Here is a 21,415-nt window from a genome sequence, read left to right as displayed (position 1 = left end):
ATTTATATAAATAATAAATAATTTTGGACCCAGTACAGAGCCTTGTGGAACACCACAAGCAATGTCCAAGCATGATGAGGAATGGACACCCAGCTTCACAAATTGTTTCCGGTCACTTAAATAATTTTTCACCCATTGCAGTACAACCCCCCTAATCCCATACCGTTCCAGTTTATTAATTAATATGTCATGATTGATTGTGTCGAATGCTTTCTTGAGATCCAGAAATACTCCAGCTGCATACCGTTTCTGATCTATAGCATTCGTAATCTCCTCAATTGATTCGATTAATGCCAGAGATGTTGATCTTTTTGATCTGAATCCATATTGACTGTCAGAGAGTAATTTATATTTATCTAAGAATTTGTCTAATCGTTTATTAAACAGGTTTTCTAGGATTTTGGAGAATTGTGGTAGTAAAGAAACAGGCCTGTAATTTGTGAAGTGGCGTCTATCCCCGGTTTTATACAGCGGCACAACTTTAGCTATTTTCATTTTGTTTGGCACTTTTCCCGTCTGAAATGATAAGTTGCAAATATATGTTAGAGGTCCTACAATTCCTTCAATGACCTTCTTGACGATTTTCATGTCAATATCATTACAATCAGTAGATGTTTTATATTTACACATGTGTACAATGTCAATTATTTCTTTTTCCTCCACTGATGTGAGGAACATTGAGTTAGGGTTCCTATCAATCAGGTTTTCACTACATTCTACTGATGGCAGTGACTCAGGAATTTGTTCTGCCAGTTTTGGTCCAATATTTACAAAATAATGATTAAAGCTGTTGACCTTATCAGCAGTGTTTTCCATAATATTGCCATTATCGATAAAGTATTGTGGATAACTTTGTTGTCCAGAATTATTTTTAATGATACCGTTTAAAACATCCCATATTCCTTTCATATTATGTTTATTGTTGTTCAATATTTTACTATAATACTCCTTTCTACATACACGTATAATATTGGTCAACTTATTTTTGTATTTTTTATATTTATTTTCAGCATCTTTTGTTCTTTGTTTTAGGTATTCCCTATAGAGTGTATTTTTCTTTTTACATGCATTTTGTAAACCCTTAGTGAGCCATGGTCTATCTGAATATTTGTGCTTTCTGTTGTATTTTATTGTTGGACAGTTTTTATCGTACAACTCCATGAATATTCTTAAAAATATGCCATATGCAATATCAATATCAGCTTCTTTGTACACATTGTCCCAGTCCTGATTTAATAGATCGTTCTTAAATGCAGTCATCGTTTCTTCCGTCCTTACACGTCTGTATCTCAGTTGTTCTTCATGCTGATTTTTCTTATAATTAGTGTCATAAACTGCAAAAACTGGTAGGTGATCACTGATGTCATTAATTAATAATCCGCTCACAATGTTGTTTTCCATATTGTTAGTGAAAATATTGTCAAGTAAGGTGGCACAATGTGGTGTAATTCTGCTAGGCCTGGTTATTTTAGGATGTAAACTCAAACTGTACATAGTGTTTAGGAATTCGTCGCTCATTTTATGCTTTTTTGGATTCAACAGGTCAATATTAAAATCACCACAGATAAACATAACTTTTTGATTTGTTTTAGAGAATATTTCCTCTATGAAGTCATTAAATACTTGAATACTAGAGCCAGGTGTTCTATATATACAGCTAATTATTACATTTTTTTCTTTTTCCTTATAAATTTCAATTGTTATACATTCTAGTAAATTATCAATTACAGTTGTCATACTTTCTACCACCTTGTAGTTTCGGTTTTTATCCACATACACAGCTACTCCCCCTCCACTCTTGTTCCTTCTATTTACAAAATTCACTTCATATCCCTTATTAAAACTATGTTATGTTACAGCATTACCTGCTGGTGTTATTATGAGGAGTGCTTTGTGTCATCAAAAGGAAACGCCCCATTGCAATTAAACTCTCTCAAGGGTGTGCAGCCTACTACCCATTTACCTTTGAGTGATCTGACTTTATCTCATTGCATAACAAGGTGATATAGGCAGTATTTCCTCTAACGTAAAATTAGGACAGAGTTTGTTTGTTCCCTGAGTGTGGCAGCTAAAAGCAAATGTCTGCAACACCAGCATCACAAACAGGCCAGCACGGCCTCAACTGCGGCCCTCAAACCGGTTCTTTAAAATGTGAAGTCAAGCTCCTTACTGTGTGACTTATCACCCTGGCACCGAATCATGCAAATACTCAACTAGCTTCCAGCTCGCCAAAGGAAAAGGCAACACAATAAACACACCAGATTTCTCCCCCACCCCACAAAAATGCAAGAGTTCATGTTCACTCCTAAACTGCCCTGCAATCACTAGAACTGCAGAAACAAAGCAGGGAATGAAAGGAGCTAAACATCCTTTTATGGGCTCTGAAGTCTTAAGTAAAGAATGACATACAATGGAAATAAGCACACAAAAAGAAAGTACCGTCTTTGCATAACATGCACACCTCTCACAGTCATAAAGGGGGGCTTTGCATGCTTTCTTAAATTTTAAATGCCGCACTTTCCATGCACCTGAACTGCCGGTTGTTAGGCAACTTTGATTTCAAATGAATGAGCTACATACACATTTTCCTCACTTTTACCTGCTAAAAATCTATGGTAGAAGCAGCTGCAAGCCAAAAGCAAATTCCCTCTCATTCTTGGGAACTTCTCACTCAACTTGCATGGAAAAGAAAAAACGTTCCGAATGAGCATGTGACTGCAGATTCAGACTTTTTTTACATATCATAAATACCTCGTAAAAATGTGCACAAACTGCACACGCACACACACACACACACACACACACACACACACACACACAGTAAAATACCTTAGTATTACCAGTGTGGCAAGCCCAGCTTGTGTGGCTGTGAGTCACCGAGCGAGTGCTGTTTCTGAATTAGGCTCTGCTAGTTCATCGTGGCCGAGGTAATCCCCCGTTCGCTGGCTGCCGGGTGACACGCTGGACTATAAATACACTCAGCCTTCATTTGCAGAGAGAGACAGAAAGTGAGTGAGGGAGGAAGAGCAGGAGAGCGATAGGGCCTACTCCCGACTGCAGCGTCATCAACCGCTGTCTGAGTACAAGCATGAAGAAAGGAAAAAAAAAAAAAAAAAAGGGGGGGGGGGGGGCATGGGAAGAGGGGAGAGGAATGGGCTGCAGATGCTTGTGCCTTCACTTCCCCTTTTTCCCCACCCTCATGCGCGCATTTTGAGAGAAACATCAGTCCCTTGCAGCTTCAGTAGCACGCGACCACCAGGCAGCACAAACCGCCGTGGCTTGCCTCAATATTACTACAACCGTTTAGGGAAGTGTGTGCATGTTTTTTTTTTTGTTGTCACAGAGCGCCTATTTTCCCTCCAAAATAAATGGGCTGAGCACGCCCGCATGGGGGAAACTCGCAAAGCGCGAGCAGTGATGAGCAGACCCCGGCGCAGACAGCTACTGTCATTAGCGCGGCGTTATTTACGGACATCTGGATCAGGGATTGGGCACTCTAGTCTTCAGTTACTCTCAACTACCCAAATGCCCCCAGTGCGTGTCAGTGTATGAGAGTGGACTGCCCCCTGCTGGACGAGGACGCTGAGATTACAAACACACACAAAGTGAAAGTTTCTGCAGAGAAATGTTTGCTGGGGTTTAATGGAGTTGGCTGCCCAGCGCAGGCTGAGGGTGGTTTACTTTGTCAATAATCACGGGAGCGATTATGGAGGTCACTGAGCCAACTGAGAGCGGGATCACTGACAGCATTAACCATTTGTTCAACTTAAAGCCAGTACAGAGCATGCATGTCAACTGACTCATGATGATGCAAAGTTGCTTAAAGAAGACTAATCTTTTCCTCACTTTCTAACATGCATATAGCGTATATAAAAAGGGTGGAGACACCTTAAAAAAATTGCCAAAATTTCAAGTATTGATATCAGCACACTTTTTCTCCTTTTGGCGCTGAAAAATGTCAGTAAGCACAGAAATCCTCATACAGTCGTTTCATGCACTGCTTTGTTTACGAGTGGTGGACAGTCAGAAGAAAGCTGCCTTAAAAGCAGAGCAGCTAAAGCAGAGGAGATGTAACGATGCCCAGTATGAGACATATAAAGATTATTTTGAACTGTGAGTCATGCAAAGCCACTCCTGTAGAATCCACTAATAAAAATTTGGCATTGAGAATGAAAAGCGCCACATTGGCACTGTGCTCTGCTGAATGGAACCAACGCTAACTCGTCAAGGAAAAGTGTGACCCGAGTGTCTCTATCTTTTTTGGAAAATCCTGACATGAGCTGTTAAAGGGTCCTTTCCGCTGAAAAGGATGCCTCGGCTACATCGGACTTTGCGATGATAGCTTTTCACCACGCAGGCACATCATTGCCTTGAAAATGGAGATGGTGACCACTCACACATTTTGTCTAAAACCAGTTATTTTGTAACGCTATAAATAGTAGGATGAATCATTGGTATGGCTGTATATTCAGAACTAGGGCTGCCACGATTAGTCGACTAGTCACGATTACGTCGACTATCAAAATCGTCGACAACTAATTTAATAGTCGACACGTCGTTTGAAGATTTGTAAGATCCCAGAAGACACAGGAATAAGTAGTAGGATTTAAGAGTGTAATAACGGACTGAAGATGGCAGCACTGCATGTACAAGGATGCCAGCTGCCGTTAAACCCCGAAGAAGAAGAAACTGTGTCCCAGAATTCATAGCGCGGCCCTGCTCAGTTTCCAACAATGGCGGCAGTTAGTTAGTTTTAATGTTACTCTTATTATTCTTTCTGGGTCACAAAATAAACATTTAACATATTTTCAGACGAGAATGTAGCTGTGTAAACTTCAAACATCTGCTCAGTTTATCAAGACACCACATATTTTCAAAAGCGCTCCGACGTTTCCGGAGACGTCTGTTACCCACTAGCTCGTTAGCTAGCCGGAGTTACAGGCTCACTAGAGCCGTGAGAACACCGGACTCCCGGCAAATCGTTTTCAAACCCACCCCGTCTTTCGCTACTCAGGTTAAATATATATAAGTCACTTAGAGAACTTAAAAATGATATTGTTTGGCTTTTTTCAGTATTTTATTTGTTCCTGAGTAAATCGGTTTGGCTGAGATTAAAGTTACAGTTTTTACACAGCTTAATAAACGTCAAGAAGATAACTGATTATCAATAAGCTGTACGTTTTACGTTCAATGGATGCATGATCTGATTAGTCGACTAATCGCAAAAATAATCGGTGACTAGTCGACTATCAAAATAATCGTTTGTGGCAGCCCTATTCAGAACATGCTAAAGTGTGATCCATCCAAACTGTAGCTGTGATTGGTTTTGTGGGTTCCACTATTGCCCCGACAAGAAGAAATCAAAAAGTATTTATAATTTCATTACTAAGGACATTTGTTTATATAATAAATGTAAAAGCTGCAATATTACACTGAGGGATTTTCTAGGCTGTTAACTGTCTGGCTGATAAAATTGGAGGGAAAACAAAAATCTGCCTAAGTGGTTAGTCTGAATGTGAGAAAACAGTTCAAACTGAGCACAGTCTAATGGATGAGGTTAGAGACAGTCTGTGCAAATATTGTGTGTGCATTTAAGAGTAATTTGAAACAGTTAATTACATTCTTCAGTAAACCAGTCGTATTTTAAATGCAGTTCATACATGTGGCACTTTAGGCTGTGCATAACACAATGACACGTGTTTACTATGTGTGGCCAACGCGATCAGAACGACAAGAGCCATTTAAAATAAATAAATTAAAACCTTCCCAAAAGCAGACACATTTTCTCGTTTGGCTCTGAAGTTATCTGCTTTCATTTCTTCATCACATCCCATCTGCCTTCACGGGTCCCGAATGCAGCAATGAGACCCTTTTAGACACTTAAGGGGGATCCACACAGCAAGCGCGGGGCAAGTGGGACCAGCGAGTGGGCTGGTCAACCCTACTAATATGTCAATCATTATTTTCCTTCACTCTTATTGGTAGATGCTTTGATCACTTGTGTCAAAGCTGTGGAAAGCTTAATCTGGGAGGCACGCCTGCAGAATAATGACTTTGGTCAGACAGACAGGTATCTGTAGGTGACACTTTGGAATCATCGGTTAACTCAAGCTGTACACTGACTCATACTTCTAGGGGCCGACAAGCAACATGCAGTTTACCTGTATGGTCGACTAGTGGCCCACATTCCTAAAACACAACATGCTAAAACAATTATTGAAGTCAGTGCTACTTCAGCTTACTGGGAGCGTGCTCAGCTTTAGGTTGCCAACTGGCTCTGGCTCTCTTGTAATTTGCCTCCCCCACCCCTCCTCACTCAGACCATCAGTCTATAGATCTTCGCTGCACAAGGTGCTTTGACTGCTCACGACTTTGAAGCCACATCTATTAATGAGGGCTCAGTTCACTTCAGTAAGATGTGACGGTTAACCTGGATGCCACCTTCCCTCAATTTGAATGCAGCCATCAGTGATATGCCTGTGCCTCCCCAGGTCAAAGTCTCCCGTGAGAAGGCCTATGAAAACAATAACACTTGTATGGGCTTATAAAGTGTTTCTCACTAGTGCTTGCTTTAATTGTCTATATAGCATGTACATAATCTTATCATGGGTGTCTTCCAGCACTAGAACATTAGAGATTTACTCTTTAGAGAGTTTACTCTTTTAAGACACGGGTTGCTATTAACTTGGGATTGACTAAAATACAGAGAATAAACTCCAGTTAAAAGCAAACCGCAAGCTAAGTCATGCAGTTCTGCTAAAGAGCTTAAGAAAATGGCAAAGTCTGGTTGTGGCTCTGCCAAATACATCTGCCTGTTAGCAAGGAAACTGAGAGAAGGAGATTAGGCTATCAGTGGTGGCCAACACTGCTGGAGGGCAGGTCAAATTACAGACAGACCCAAAAAAAAAAAAAAAAAAAAAAGTCCCAAGAGCCTTCAGATGTTATCTGTGATAGAAGGTTTGCTCTTGTATTGTGCAACATCTTCTACTAATGCGTATAAAACCACAGGAGGCAGCACTGGTCCACATGCCTCTCTCGATAACTCATCTTCATTTAGGCGACCCTGAGCAGCAGCTAGGATGGAGCAGGAGGAATACAAAGAGAGCTAATGCAAGCCAGATCAAACGCCACTTCATCCAGATGTTTCAGGAGAACTTACAGGAGGCTGTGCAGCATGGCACAGGAAGCAGTGGCACCAAACAGCCACCACGGTGCATGGCATAATCTGATAAAACGGTGTGAAAATTAACACCTGCTAGAAAAATATGTGTGCAGTCCAAAAGCTGGGCAATAGTTCAATGTTGTGTTTTCATTGGTTTGTTGCCTTCTAGAAACGGCAATATCACGTGTGTAAAGCTAAAGACCTGATGTTTAACGAACTGCACAGATAAGTGTCGTTAGCGGTGATTCCACACTTTATCTGGAAGATCCGTGTAGAATGTGTAACAGCTGATTTATTGGACATTTATCAACTCGTTTGTTTTTACCATTAACCATTACTCTAAGACCAGAATCAGCCATTAACTGCTTCCCCAAAAGAGGATTTCGCCCTATACCGGACATACTCCAGCTCCACCAGCTCTGAAAAGCCATTCTAACCAGAACCTGCAGCAGGTGGAGAACTGGTTCATGTGTCATGTTCACCAAAGCTACAATGGCAGAGGAAGAGTCCATACATGGCTACAAATAAAAGCAAACAACAAAAAAAAAAAAAAAAAAAAAAAAAAACACAGGTGTGACTTCATATTTAATTTGAGAATGCATGCATGTCTCCTGTTGCAGTGCACATGCACTCAAATGCAACCTACCATAAATAACACATCAATCTAAACCGACTGCCACCATAGACAGTACAAAAGATTGCTTTTCAGACCCAAAAGCTACATCAAAGTCAAGGTACAAGTGCCTTAGACATACATCCTTTCAGTGAACACCAGGGGGTGATCCCCAGGGTGGGGGGAGACTAACCAGAACATAAAGTCCATGTTGTGAATTTTGCTCATTTTAAGAGTCAGAAAACGTGTGACCGACAACCCATTAACCAATGAGTTTTAGTCATATCCATTCCTACTCGTCACATCTAGTTTGAAAACACCAACAGGGCAGCGGTGAAAGTATCCCAAACCAAAAGCAATGTCTATATTTCATTCTTCGATTGCAATGTAGATCTATTAACAGATGTTATCCCTGAAAGTTGCAGTTACTTCAAAAGGTTTTGGTCTCTTTGGGCAAAGCATGGTTCACTATACAGACAGAGTGACAGGACACAAGATCCCCAAGGCTGATACGATTCTATTCATTTGACACTTTCTCCTAAGAACATAGATTCAAATAAGCATAAATTTGCATTAATCATAATCCACTAGCAGTGATGTCATGCTCACATGAGTGTACCACCTTCTAATTGTAAGGGTCTAAAAGAAGGGTCACAAGGCAGAAACGGTTGAGAAATGCACAGCTAACAGAAGAGGACTTGATGTGAAACATCCTACTATTGAGTGAAATGAATAAACCCATGAGCGGGATTGCACCTGCTTCTCCGTGTTGCTGTTAGCTTTTAAAGAGTGGTCTGCACAAGAAGCACCCTGCTGAACTCTGGAGACAGATCGCTTAGTGTTGGCTGATTCAGCATCAAGCAGTATACACAAAGACCTGTTTCTGTTTGTCTAACCACAGTATTGAAGGAAAAAAAAAAAAAGCAAACTCATAAGCATAGCATGAGTCAAAAGGTGAATCCAATTTGAAACACTCATGAATGAACATGTCAACAGATCACTGTCACGTGTGCTCATCAAATCAGACTTATGATTTCAAAATAAATGCATTTTGAAAGAAGGCATTTGGATAAGTAAATATAACACAAGGGGCTTTCTGAAAACTCTCCCCGTTTAACAGTTTAAATGTGTTACTGAAAGCCAGAATAAGCCATAAGTACAAAATAAAACAACTGATAAATTGTCCATTTGCAGAAGCTGGAGTGAATGTTCCTTGATGTCAGGCTCAAGGGCCCTATTTCCTCCCAATGGGGTTGCAGCAGCGAGGGCAAACAAAGGTTAAAGCGGGGTATCCGTCACCTGACTTGGTTTCTAGGTACAGCACGCCTCAGTTTGGGAACAAAAAGTAGTCGAAGACTAAAGCTATTTCAAAACACTCTTCATTCACTCTCAAATTACAGAGTTTGCCCGAACAAACTGCATGATGGTGTATTAGTGGGAACAACAAAAAAAAAAAAAAAAACAAGGTTGTGAAGGTTCAAAGTTTGCTCCAAACCACTTCCAAATAATATGAAACTACTAATGGAAGAGAAAACCGTGGGAGACGTGAAATTGTGTTGACTGAGAATCACTTGAATCGTTGCAGCCATGGGAAAAAGTGGAAGCAGTGTTGAGTAACTGGAGGCCAATCCAGCAAAATTCAGGGTAGAGTACATATAGATATGTCAAATTATAGAAGGGGGAAAAAGGTAGCAGGCTGACAGGAACAGATTTGGAGGGGAAACGTATAAACTGGCTGCAGTGATGTAGCAGACTGTCCTATTATCTCCCCAAACTCCTTAAATCCCTTTAAATTTTCACACTTTTTCATGTTGTGTACAAGTCCTGGCCATATTCAATATATTATTTAACACTCTCCTTCACCGCCCTCCCTTGGACAACATCCTTCTGTATGTCTGACTGACTGATCAGGGATTTTCTTAATGTCGCACCTCTTATTTACATATGTATCTCGTGCCCCAACACTGCCAGTAAACGAGCCCAAAAACAGAGCTGCGTCTTGACTGCGCCCTCAGAGTGTCAGAGTGATCTGAAGCTGGTGCTTTGATCCAGACACGAATCCATCCACCCCTGAAGTTGAAATGAAATCAGCGCCATTGGTGAAGATTGATGTCAAAGCAGCGCTCACAACACGTTGAAAACGAGCTGGAAAAATGTTTCTGGCACGCGTCGCTCACTTATTACAGTGACATTCAGATATCAAATAGATGGCAGTGGGAGCTGGCACTGAACTTCAGCGCTGCTTATTACTCTGCGCTGAGTGGGAAGCGCTGACCAGAGAGGGGGGCCACATCGTGATCGTCCCATTCATTCAGAGAAAAGAAGTCAGGGCAACAGGCGGTGCGATCCTGGTGAAGGTTTTCAGAGCTGTACTTTTCTACCTGGGAACTCTTGGAAAATAATTCAGAGAGTGGATAAAATAAATAAGGAATGAACACTTTAAGATGGGCCTGTTTAAGATAGCAGACTTTAAAAAAAACAAAAAAACAAACTAAACTGCACCCAACCTGACAATGCCCTTAATCATCACTTATAAAACACAAACTGTTGCCTGTGTGTTCACAATAGTTAAAGGAGCAAACATTGCTCACAAACTGCCAGGCTGTCAGTGGTTACAGCTGGTCATTCAACTGGATAATCAAGGTTAACTGATATTAGCAAACATCCACCCAGCTCAAGTGTCCTTGAGAGAGAGAGAGACACTGAATCAGACACTGAATCTGAACCCTGTGTACCTGCCTATGACCTCTGAACCCCCCGCGAGACAGCAAAAGAGAAATTTCCTCCACAGCATTTACAACATTCACCCACTTTTTGCCAGGCAAAAGTAAAAAAAAGGGGGGGGGGACAGCATGCAGGGAAGAGAGAATAGTCTCTTCATTATCAGCGGCAGTTGAAGCAAGACAAGCCCTCGCTGCCCGCTGCCTCTGACATCCACTACACCGAGCCACCTCAGATAAACTTTAGAAAGCAGCTCCGAAGGCTCTCGTGACACAAGAGCGCAGCAGCTGTAAGCGAGGCCTCCTTTCCTCTATGTCTCATCTTCCTTCCCAATATTATAGGCAATAATTACAGTGACTAAGCTCAGCGAGACAGGTGAAAGAGTCTCAGATGGTCGTAACGTTTATTTATATCATTTTCTGACTCAAGTTTGCATCTGGTATTTATGAATGTGGTCTTGACATAAAATAACAGCTGCATTTATTGCTCAAATTGTCCACGCAAAGCAAACTTAAAGAAATCCAAAAGCTGTTTAATACTAAACCTGTTAGACACAGGCAAAAAAAGAAAAGAAAAAAAAGTCTTATGTCTGTTAAGTTTTACTTAGGCTGTGAGGATATCTGGATAAATCCCAGCACAGAAAACCAAACAACTTTGCACTGCAGCTACTTGCACTGTAGTAAGAGGAGGACTAGAGACGACCAACTGCTGTCTTGTCAGAGGTCAGGGCTTCCTAGTGGACCATTGCACCAAATCACATGATCATTTGCTTGAGAAAAGCTGTCTTGTAACGCATTCTGCCATTAACACTGATATGTAGCAGGTTAATACTTTGTAACCAAGGAGGTATTAAGACTTTGACCAATTCTAACTGCATCCATAACTGTGGGTAATCTGTGAACTATCAGCAGATAACTTGTTGACATAGAAACTTGCAAAATATCCACGAGCGGATTACAAGTGTTTCACTGCAGGTGTGATCCCTCGTAGGCAGGTGCTGGTGAGGGGAACAATCGTTGCATGCATGAGGAAAGGAGTACAGCGAAAGAGGCCAGCACCAAAACCACAAATGCCAGCTGTTGGAGAAGGCAGACTCTCATCATGACAGATAACTTGGGTTAAGAGTTTTGGAGGGGGGCTGTGTGAAATGCACATCAGAGCCCACATATCTGCTCAGTGGTGCATCAAAACCAAATGTCCTCTCCTGGCTACAACATTTTCACCAGTTTGACATACAAAAATCCTGCTTTAAACCGTGCTCCAAAAAAAACAAACAAACAAAAAACAAAAACAAAACAACGCTACGATCCACACTTGACAGCCCTCACATTTAAGACTGGTGTTCTTATCTAGCCCTGCCACAGCAAAAGTACACAATAGAAACTTAAGCTGCCTGACACAATGTTGTCCTAGTGCAGGTTCCCAGCAGAGAGGCGCAGAGAGGGCTGGATCCTGCATGCTGACTCCATCTCTACATTTGTAAACACTTCCCACATGCTACCTGAGAGGACAAGAGCTGCATGCTCCGTGCCACTTACCGAAGGTAGTACTGTTTTAAAGCGAATGCAGCGTTGGAACAACTCCTCGGAAAGTTAAACTCCTCTCCAAGTTCAATCCATTGGTTTTTGTCAGATACCTGAAAAGAAGAAATGAGTTCGTTAAGAGATGAAAAACACCGGCGAACCACAAACAAAAAAAGAGCGGTTACACCGACAGCAAGCCATCTGGTCTGCCACAGGTTCCCCCCGCAAAAAAAAAAAATGAGGCAACACTAGAATCATTAATCAATAACTTTTGGAAACTGCTCTAAAATATTTTAGGAGGAGGGAAAAAACACCAGAGTGTTTAGTATAAAATTATTATTTTTATAAGTTTAGCCTCACATGTGTTTATTAGCCGTGCTTATTTACAATTGAGTACAATAGGTACAACTGCCTGACTCCCTTTAGGTCATTATCGTTACTGTTCAGGCTAGTTAGCACTGTAGCTAACGAGCTAACTTGACTTTCCTCATTTTTGGCGTTAAAACCTAGCGGGGCTAAACTCCAGCAAACTGCCCCCGGCGGTAAACAAATGCTTTAGCTTGAGGCGACCCGTTTGAATTAGGAGTGGGCTTTTGGTAGCGTTTACTGTATGCACTGCATGGGCCTGTGAGGCCTACATTTTGTCATCAGCCATGAAGCCGAAGAAAGATGGCTATGGCGAGAAAGAAAATTCAGGCTTCCCCCCCCCTCCCGGGTGAAAACTACCGGTAAAACCCCGGGCGAGACGCCGCGACCTAAGCGGTGTTTTCCTAGGCCGGGCTCCGAGCCGATAATCGATGTTAAACGTGCCCGCTAATTTTGAGTCGCTCCAACTGCACTCTGACTCGGAGCGGTTGTACACTCAATTCAAACCACACACAACAACACAAGCCACCACATTACATAGAGATACATGGCAAACTAGCACAAGGCCAACACCGACCCACTAACGCTGTTCTGGAAGCTTACACTTGTCCCGTGTTACCCATACGGAGTTGTGGAGTGGTCCACCGGGAAGTCCACGGAAGGCAGAGTGTGGAGAAAATAACACTTTTAGTTCGCACTCACCTTAGCAAAGCCACCTAAAGAGACGACTCTGATATAGAGAGCATTCAGATCCAGCTCTTTCCCACCCACGATAGGAATCTTCTTGAACGGCGATCTGTTGGAAAAACACAAGAAATAAATCCACATTTGTTTAAATAACACTTCTGGCAAACTCGCCGCTGCATGCAATGGTGATTTAAAGTTATATTTCTTGGAAATAAAGACGCCCCAATCTCACCCTCTGCTTTGGTGAAATTGCCGCAGCTCGTCCAGGAAAGCCTGTCCTTTCCTTCGCTGATCTAGTAGATTTTTCCCCGTCGAATTTGCCATTGTTTTTGCATGCAAAAACGGTTATACCCCACTTCAGTCGCTTCTTAAGACACCAAGGATCCCATACTCCGCCGGCGCTCAGTCATTCGCCAAGCTGAGTGTTTAAAAAAGTTAAAGAAATAGCTGATAGCAAGAAGAGCGGCAGCTCGCTAATAAAGACTGATGCACACAGAAAGCAAGCCCGATTCAAGCCCGTACTAAGTTCCAGCGAACAGTCGCAAATACGACCGATTTACCGGCAGGTTAGAAACGCCATGGCAGAAGGTGTTGAATTAATGCTTTTGGTCGCGGTTGTATTCGTTTGGAGTGGTTTGACAGTGTGTTACGGACGCAGCTCCGAGGCTATCGCACACACTGTAGAGCGGCAGAGGGATCCAGTTCTCAGACAAAAAGATGTGAAGGCCGCGGAGGCCGGCCTACCATGCGTGCAGCGACCTCTATGCCCGAAAGAGGAACTGCACCGTCCAGAACCGAGCGACCGCTGGAACAATAGAGACTGTTTTCTTTTTTAGGGACCGTCTGCCCTCTTCCCTCCGTGTGGAAAACGGGTCAGGAGGTACTTGGAAATGTCCCGTGGGGGAGGGGATAATACTAATTAATTGAGCACCCTTATTTTACCAATAAAATACGAGAACATATTAATCGCTGAATATTTTTATAAAAGGGAAAAAAATGCAGTAAAATTATTTCAAAATAGCCTTTACAGAAACTCTTTATAAACTGACAAGATATTTTTATTATGCTTTTCTACAGTAGAATAAGAAGTAAAGATACACTGTTCATCTCCTTCAGAAATGAATGAATATAGCGATCAAAATATCAGTAAATTAATAATAGTCTTTATATATGTTTTTTTTTTAATCCTGTAAACAATTTCCCTTTTAATGGTGATATTACCTAAATGTTTACATTGCACAGTATCCTGGTGCAGAGATCAGGGAAATCTTATATGTTCACAGTGACTGTGTAGCATTTATGGTGGTGCAAAATTTCCCTGCACACTGTAATTGCTAACTTTAAAGTTAAGGTTTTGGGTAGTTTGCATATGTTCAATACAGTCTTCAAGTTTGTTTGTTTTTTCCTGCCATGCTGCTTTCTTTTTTCTCTTTCTTTTTCTGGTAAGCTGCCACTATCCCTTGCTGACCACTTCAAAACGACTTTATCTCACGGGATGGTTGGAAATTACTCCTGATCCCTTTTTCCTACAACTGCCAAGCGGATATCTTCTTGATGGGGTTACATTCAACCATTACACGTACCCCTTTGCTCAATGAAAAACCTGTCACAAAATGGCGGAGACGTACGTTAGCAGACCCCATTTTGAGGAATTGACACTAGACAGTGGAAAAGTGCATGTCCCTGCGCGTGGTTTTCGAAATTGGGCTCTTTTTTTTGCAAACAATGTGCGGCGCAGCGGAGCTCACCTCGCGTCTGTTTGGACTCCCCACCCGTCAACCGAATTCTGGGCTAACGTGTCGGTTAGGCGCTAGCCCGTTAGCTTTAGCGAGCGTTAGCAAAATTCGTCACTAATCTTTTCTGAGGGAATCGCGCAAAGCCAGCTACTCTGTCATATTTTACGCCGACGTGAAATCTAGTTCTACTCTTTTTCCACTGCCACTCGATAATAAGCGCTTTTTCTGGAAAGAAATTGTTGCCTCCGTGAACTCTTTGGACGGTAGCGGTGCCTGCTTCCTACTTTAGCCTGTCAGATTCCAATCCCCTGTAATCACTGCTAACAAAGTTACCTCTCCGTATGCCAGCTGCTTACATAGAAGCTCACAAACAGGCAGCAAGGATGCATATTTTCCCTACATTCATCAACCGCTAAAACCCTTTTATTACTCTCAAGAGATTTGGCTAACAATCTCTAGCCTTAACAGAAGGCTAACACTGTTAAGGGCGTGCTAAGTTTTGTAGCTACAGGCTAGCCGTGGTGCGTGCGTGCGATCACAGAGCAGTTGTAGCTAAGCCAAACAGCATTTAAAGCTTAATTTTAACAGTCGAAAATAGTCAGTAAATTGTTTTTTATTATATTTGGATTTTTTGGGGTTAATGCTACCACCACCGACCGGTTTTGCCGAGATGGCAAATGTAAATGCAGAGCGAAATGGTCGTTTATTACGCGTTGTCAGTAAAATGGATCTCTGCTAACATTTAGGGCAGAAACGTTCGTAAATGCTGTGACAGTTTACTGTCAAACACCAAAATGTTTATTCTGTGCATTTGAGTGTCATAAGTAAACGAAAACCAGCGGAATTGATTAACAACTAATAAAGAGTGGAATTGTTGGATACTGCGTTCAAATTTTAGAACTATTCTTTTAGAATAGTTAAGATTTTAACAGAGCCTGCGTTAGTGGCTTTATTCTTATAGTGAAGTACTTTTGAGGAATTTTTTTGGACTAAACAAGTGAATAAATACTACTTCTAAAGATTAGCTGTTTGTTCTAATAAATCCTTAGCCTGTTGTATGATAAATCACAGGAACCTTGAAATGCTTGCATGGTTCAAGAAAGTCAATCACCTTATACTTGTTTATAAGTAGAAAAATTTTATCAGCTAATCTCCAGCTCATTTCCTTCCTCCCACAATCATAAATGTACCAACTAAGGTGAAAGAAAAATACTACAAATCACATTCACCATTATTAATTCATATCCCTAAAGCGCACTTTGGGGAACAACATAGCTCTGTCTTTCCTCCATTCATTATAATACATTAATGAAGCGATGGATAGTGTGCTGTGGCTGCATTTGAAAGCTCCACAATCAGTTATGCCATCACTACAGAGGTCCTCATGTGATGTGACAGTCAGGCCTCTCATGACATATGGCGCAAATGGGGGCAGTTAGCCCAAGCTGCCTGCAAGCACGCAGACAAAAGATCCCAGTGGGATGCTAACCGCATGTAACGTCCTTACACTTCCCTCCACCCTGTGGCCTCTGCCGGAGCTCTTATCGCACAGGAGTCATAGTGTTGAGAAGCCGTTTGGTGGAAAAGGGCTCCATCTTCTGGTAGACAGGCATTGTGTGGAGGGGTAGTGAAGAGTCCCCTCATTGCCTTAGGAACATAATGAGGGATCAGTTGAGAGATTTTAAACTGGATACAGTGCTACAGTTGGAGCAGGATGCATGCTGGGAGATTAAGGGAGGGAGCTGCATGGGGTGGAGACTGATCCTAATGCAGATGGAAATAGTGTAATTTAAAAAGTTGGTTGTAGAATGAAAATAAGTACTTTAATTTTGGTTATTGATCAGGTTGCGTATTTGTGTTAGTATGTGAATCAATGAGACAACAGGCCTGTCTCTTTACTGTGAACATGACTTCAAAAATCCCTCCAAGATGGAAATAAAAGGACGTTATGGAGGACGTTGGAGTCGGATGATTCTCTGCGACACAGATACATTGTATCATAGTTGGTGATAATATGTAACATTAAAGTGTTTCCATATCTGTTTCGTGGCAGCAGACCTGAGTCAGTGACCCACTGCCTGTCAAGTAAGTGGTGCAGGAGGCGGTCAGGATTAGTCATGGCAATTTTATTTATATAGCACATTTCATTACGTGCCAGCTCAGTGTGCTTAACGTAAAAGATAAAAGCCTATATAGATCTAATATACCTTAAAGCAATAAAAACAACAATAAAACCTTGCCAAGAACCTTGGGAAGAGTTGAAAGATGTGCAGCTGATGACCTGAGAGGTTTGATTGGGTTATAGACAGCAAGTCAGAGATCTACTGTGGTGCAAACCACTGAGAGGTTTATGAAGTAACACAGGGGTTTTTAAAGGAAATTCTGTATTCATGAAGTGATGTTGATGTGTTTAAAGTTCTGTACATTCTGAACAAGCTGGTGTCGTTCTACTGATGGATGTATATGACGAATGACTGTTCAGGGACCTCCTCTCGTGATTCAAAAAGCATTTCAGAGTTGCTCTGTTGGAGTCACCGTCTCTGATGATGCTCCGCCAGCAGATGGAGAAACTGAAAAACTGAAGCCCAGTAAAGAGAAAAAAACTTGGACTAGAACAATAAGCGAAACTCTCCTCCCCAAGCTGCCAAGGAGGAAAGATGTTATTCACATGATTCTTCTCTACGGATACAATAGTTTGGTATTTTACTTTGGTAAAATAATGCATAAAATTCAATGTTTTCATGCTGTTAATTTTTTGGGTGATGCAGTATCAAATTGTATTTTTTTAAGATGTACTAATTAGTTGATATTATCTTTATATATATTTATTATAAAAATATAATAATGTGAATAAAACTTATTTTAAAAAGGTTCTGACATATTTGCGTCACAGCTAAGGGAGGGTCAGTGCCACCCCAAGGCCCCCTTTAGACGCCCTGCTTTGCATCACCCACACTCCACCATTGCTGTAGAGTGATCCAAATGTAATAAAATCACAGTGTTGTCGATACTTAATGATTTTCACATTACAAGGATCATTCCAACTTACAAAACAGAGCTTTCATCAAATCATATTACAAATTATAAATCATAATCATAATTCAAATGAATTAAAAACCGGGATTTGGACCCAGCCGTCCAAAAACATGGCCCTTCTTTTTTTTTTAACCATTTTGCTGTTGTCTAACTTGTGCCCTTTGGGTCACTGCCTCTCTTTGCAAGATAACGTGGTGGTTCAGTGGTTGCACTGCTGGTTTTACAGGAAAGTGTCCCAGGTCATGGTCTGCACTTGTTAGGTTGAGTTAGGCAGGCATAGTTCCTCCTGTGGGCGGAGCCTCGTCTTCCCGCTCTTAGGCCACCACACCTGTTGCTCACCTGCCGCCTCATTTAACTGAATTTTTGAACCAGCCTCTGCCTGGATAGTCTGTGTGGTAATTGGACTCCTCGAGTGTTCCTGACATTAATGTCTTTGTTTCCTTGCAATCCAGAGCTCTCTGTGTGGCCGAGGAGTGGCCTTCTCGCTGGATCTACTCTCTTGCTGAACCCAAGCTGGTTCATTCCGTCTGAAATCTCCCATTAGTTCACTCCCTGCCTTCATCCACCTACCTGCCCACCCTCCTGTCTCCTCCACTACCACCCTCAAGCAAACTAGTGCCGCTTACAGGAGTCTAAGCTTATTTTAGATGGCTAACAATCTAAAATAAGCTGTTCCTTACACGTCTAATCTTTAAAAGGATCGGAAATTGTCACAACAGGTTACGATGGGGGAGATCTTAAAGGCGTGGTAGAATTGCTGTGATTGCTTTTAATGTTGCTCTTTTAGTGATATGTTATTGCACATGACGCACATGTTAGTGTTCACTTATCTGTACTGAATATCAGTTGTGTTTTCTTATTATTGTATGTTGCAACATCTGCTGCCCTTTAGACCAGGTGTCTCTTAAAAAATACATTTTAATGTCAAGGAAGCTTTTATGTGGACAAATGAAGGATAATTACCCCAAAAACAAATTTAAAAAGATGAGATTGGAAGTGCTTTGTAAAAAGAAATCACTGAATCCACAGATCTCAGCCTTAGAAGGAGAAAGTGCCAGAGTCTGGCACACAGTGTTGCAAAATCTGTGTCCCTTTGGTGCTTGTCTAAAAAGTCAAAACCTGAATCTTAATCCTGAATTTTCTGTCTTGGCTTTTTCTCGAGAAATGTCCTAAAATAACACTTGTGCATTTGGACACAAAACTTAGCCCAGACTGGGAACCTCTCACCCAATGGCAGACAGGCTGGCTGATGGGGATAAGCTCACTAACCCCGAATTGTATAAGTGATGGACATTAAATGTAATTTCTTCCATTTAACTTTACCATCAGAAAGTGAAAACAGACATAAAGCGAATAAGAATGCAATTTGCAGAAATAATAAAGTGCAGTAATAAAGTTTTAAAAGGTTCAAGGTAGAATCTAGTGTTTTGCGCTATTATAAAATGTCACACCTCTTTAAGTGAATTTCTTACTCTAGAAGCACAAACTAAAAGGAAAAAGCAGCACAAAAAATGATTCTCCCTCCACCATGCTCTCCTCACAAATGTTCTTTGGTCTCTTTTTGTCCTCTTTTTCAGAGAGATTAGCAGCAGACAGTAGGATTTGTAGACAGGTGCTGTTATTAGGACTGTTGAACACTCACTTTCTGTATTTTCTGTAGTCTTTTCCTCTTTTGCAGGGACTCGTCGATGGTCCTGTGAAAGTTTTTGCAATCCACATATGATCCACACCAGCCATTCATTCTAGAAAAGAGCAAACTTTGTCAGTAAACAGACTTGACCTTTTTTTTTTTAAAGTGGGATGATCTCTACAAACCACAGTTTTTTTAATTATTGGATCACTGGACTCTCAGTAGCTTATGGAGGAGCTGTTTTTTCGGAATTCAGATACCTTTCCATGCATTGAAACATGAAAAGTAAATTATTTGTTTTTAATTTAGTTGAATTGTTCGTCTAGATTTGTGAATTCTGTGAAATTCCAGTAATCCCAAATGCTTCACAAACATTTTGTCCCAGTTGGATGCTGATTTAATGTCACAATATTGTGGCAATCCCTTTTGGCCTTGAATGATTAGCTGAGCGCAACTATGAAGAGGATGAAAAGTGGAAAGGTTTTTGGTGCAGTTGACATACCTTTAGAGGGATGAAGATTTTTTAGGAGAGAGATCAGTGGACTTTCTAACCAGACTGTTTAAGACAATCTTGGAGAGTTAGGATGACTGAAGAATGGAGAAGACGTGCACTGACTGATGTGCAGAGCTGTAGTAACTAAAGAGGGTTAGAGGGAAGTTGCTTAACCAAATCATGAAGCTGTGGGGAAGAGCTGTCGAAGCTAGGCTCAGAACAAAGGTGACAATCAGTGAATAGCAGTATGACTTCATACTAAAAAAAGAAAGAGTGTACAGATGTGATGTTTGCTTTGAGTTTGATGGGGAAGTATAAGAAAGTCAGAAGGAGCTGTGCTATATCTTTGTAGATGAAAGAAAGAGTATGATAGAGTACCAAGACAGGAAGTCAGGAGTGGCAGAGGAGTATGAGGACAGTGAGACAGTATGGAGGTGTGTGATGGGAGTGACAGACGGGTTCAAGGTGCTGCTGGTGGGATTAGACCTGCTCTGACCCCCTTCTTGTTTGCAGCGGTGATGGGCATACTGACAGTTAACGTCAGGCAGGATTCTCTGTGGACTATGATATTTGTAGATTGTGATCTATAGTGAGATTAGGGGGCAGGTGGAAGAGAGGTTGCAGAGGCGGAGTTATGCACTGAAGACAGAATACATGTGTGTGAATGACACGGAGACCGATGGAAAGGTGAACATGTCAGGAGCAGAGATCTGTAAGGTAGATTTAAATCCCTGGGGTCAGCCATCCAAGGCAATGAACAGCACACAGGAGAGGTGAAGAAGCAAGCATAGGTAGGATGTAGTAAGTGAAGCAAACTCAGAAAAGAATGAATACCTGTATGTCATCTCTGTTGCAGTGCAGACAAAATGTTTGTATGCAATGACAACTGTTCACTGTCACTAGGTGGCACTTATGTGTCACTAGATATTCTGGTCTTATGAATGGTTTACAGTCCGACTTAACTGGAGTGGATAATTATTACTAATATCAGTAACAGCTCTGTTCTCATAAAGTGTTAAGCTGAAACTGGCACGCCCGAGTAAAATCCAGAAATTGATTGTTAAACGTCTGAATTGCCACCATAAAAAGGCTGATCTGGCAATAAAAGAACACCCTCTGAGTCACCCTCTTACTGCCAACCGGCACTTTCCCGGTTTGTAGGAAGTAACTGTGGCTCACTTGTAATAACAGAAACACACAGATTTGAACAAACAGAGAAAAAACATCACAATGCAGAAAGAACTCAGCAGTGAGGAGTGAAACATGGATTGGAAAACAGACTTTGTCCTCAGCTTCAACTAGTATTACAAGGCTGTTTCAAGCTTATTAATAACGCCTGGTTTGGCTTGAATTATGGTAGTATTAGCAAATATTGTATGGCCATCATGAAATTTCATGATTAAAAGGAGCAGCTTGTTGTGAAATGTCAAAATCCATTACACCAGTAG

General features: G+C 41.4%; 1 protein-coding gene across 3 annotated transcripts in view; it reads right to left on the bottom strand.

Annotated features, from left to right (window-relative positions):
* Positions 1 to 16,285, bottom strand: part of arid2 (AT-rich interactive domain 2) — a 44,874-nt gene extending 28,589 nt beyond the window's left edge. The window contains exons 1-4 of one of the 3 annotated variants that reach the window (XM_082509815.1): positions 14,821 to 16,285; positions 13,305 to 13,490; positions 13,088 to 13,181; positions 12,035 to 12,132 (exon numbers count right to left, since the gene is read on the bottom strand). In XM_082509815.1, the coding sequence (XP_082365941.1) occupies positions 12,035 to 12,132; positions 13,088 to 13,181; positions 13,305 to 13,396 (284 nt within the window). In that variant the 5' untranslated portion in view covers positions 13,397 to 13,490; positions 14,821 to 16,285. Of the gene's footprint in view, positions 1 to 12,034; positions 12,133 to 13,087; positions 13,182 to 13,304 lie in introns of all 3 variants that reach the window. The other 2 variants (XM_082509816.1, XM_082509814.1) reach the window with 2 other exon arrangements.
* Between the last annotated feature and the right edge of the window lie 5,130 nt (positions 16,286 to 21,415).

Source organism: Aulonocara stuartgranti (genome assembly GCF_965226115.1).
Source record: "Aulonocara stuartgranti genome assembly, chromosome: 17".
NCBI lineage: Eukaryota > Metazoa > Chordata > Actinopteri > Cichliformes > Cichlidae > Aulonocara > Aulonocara stuartgranti.
Note: the sequence above shows the minus strand (reverse complement) of the source record. Positions and strands in the feature narration are given on the sequence as shown.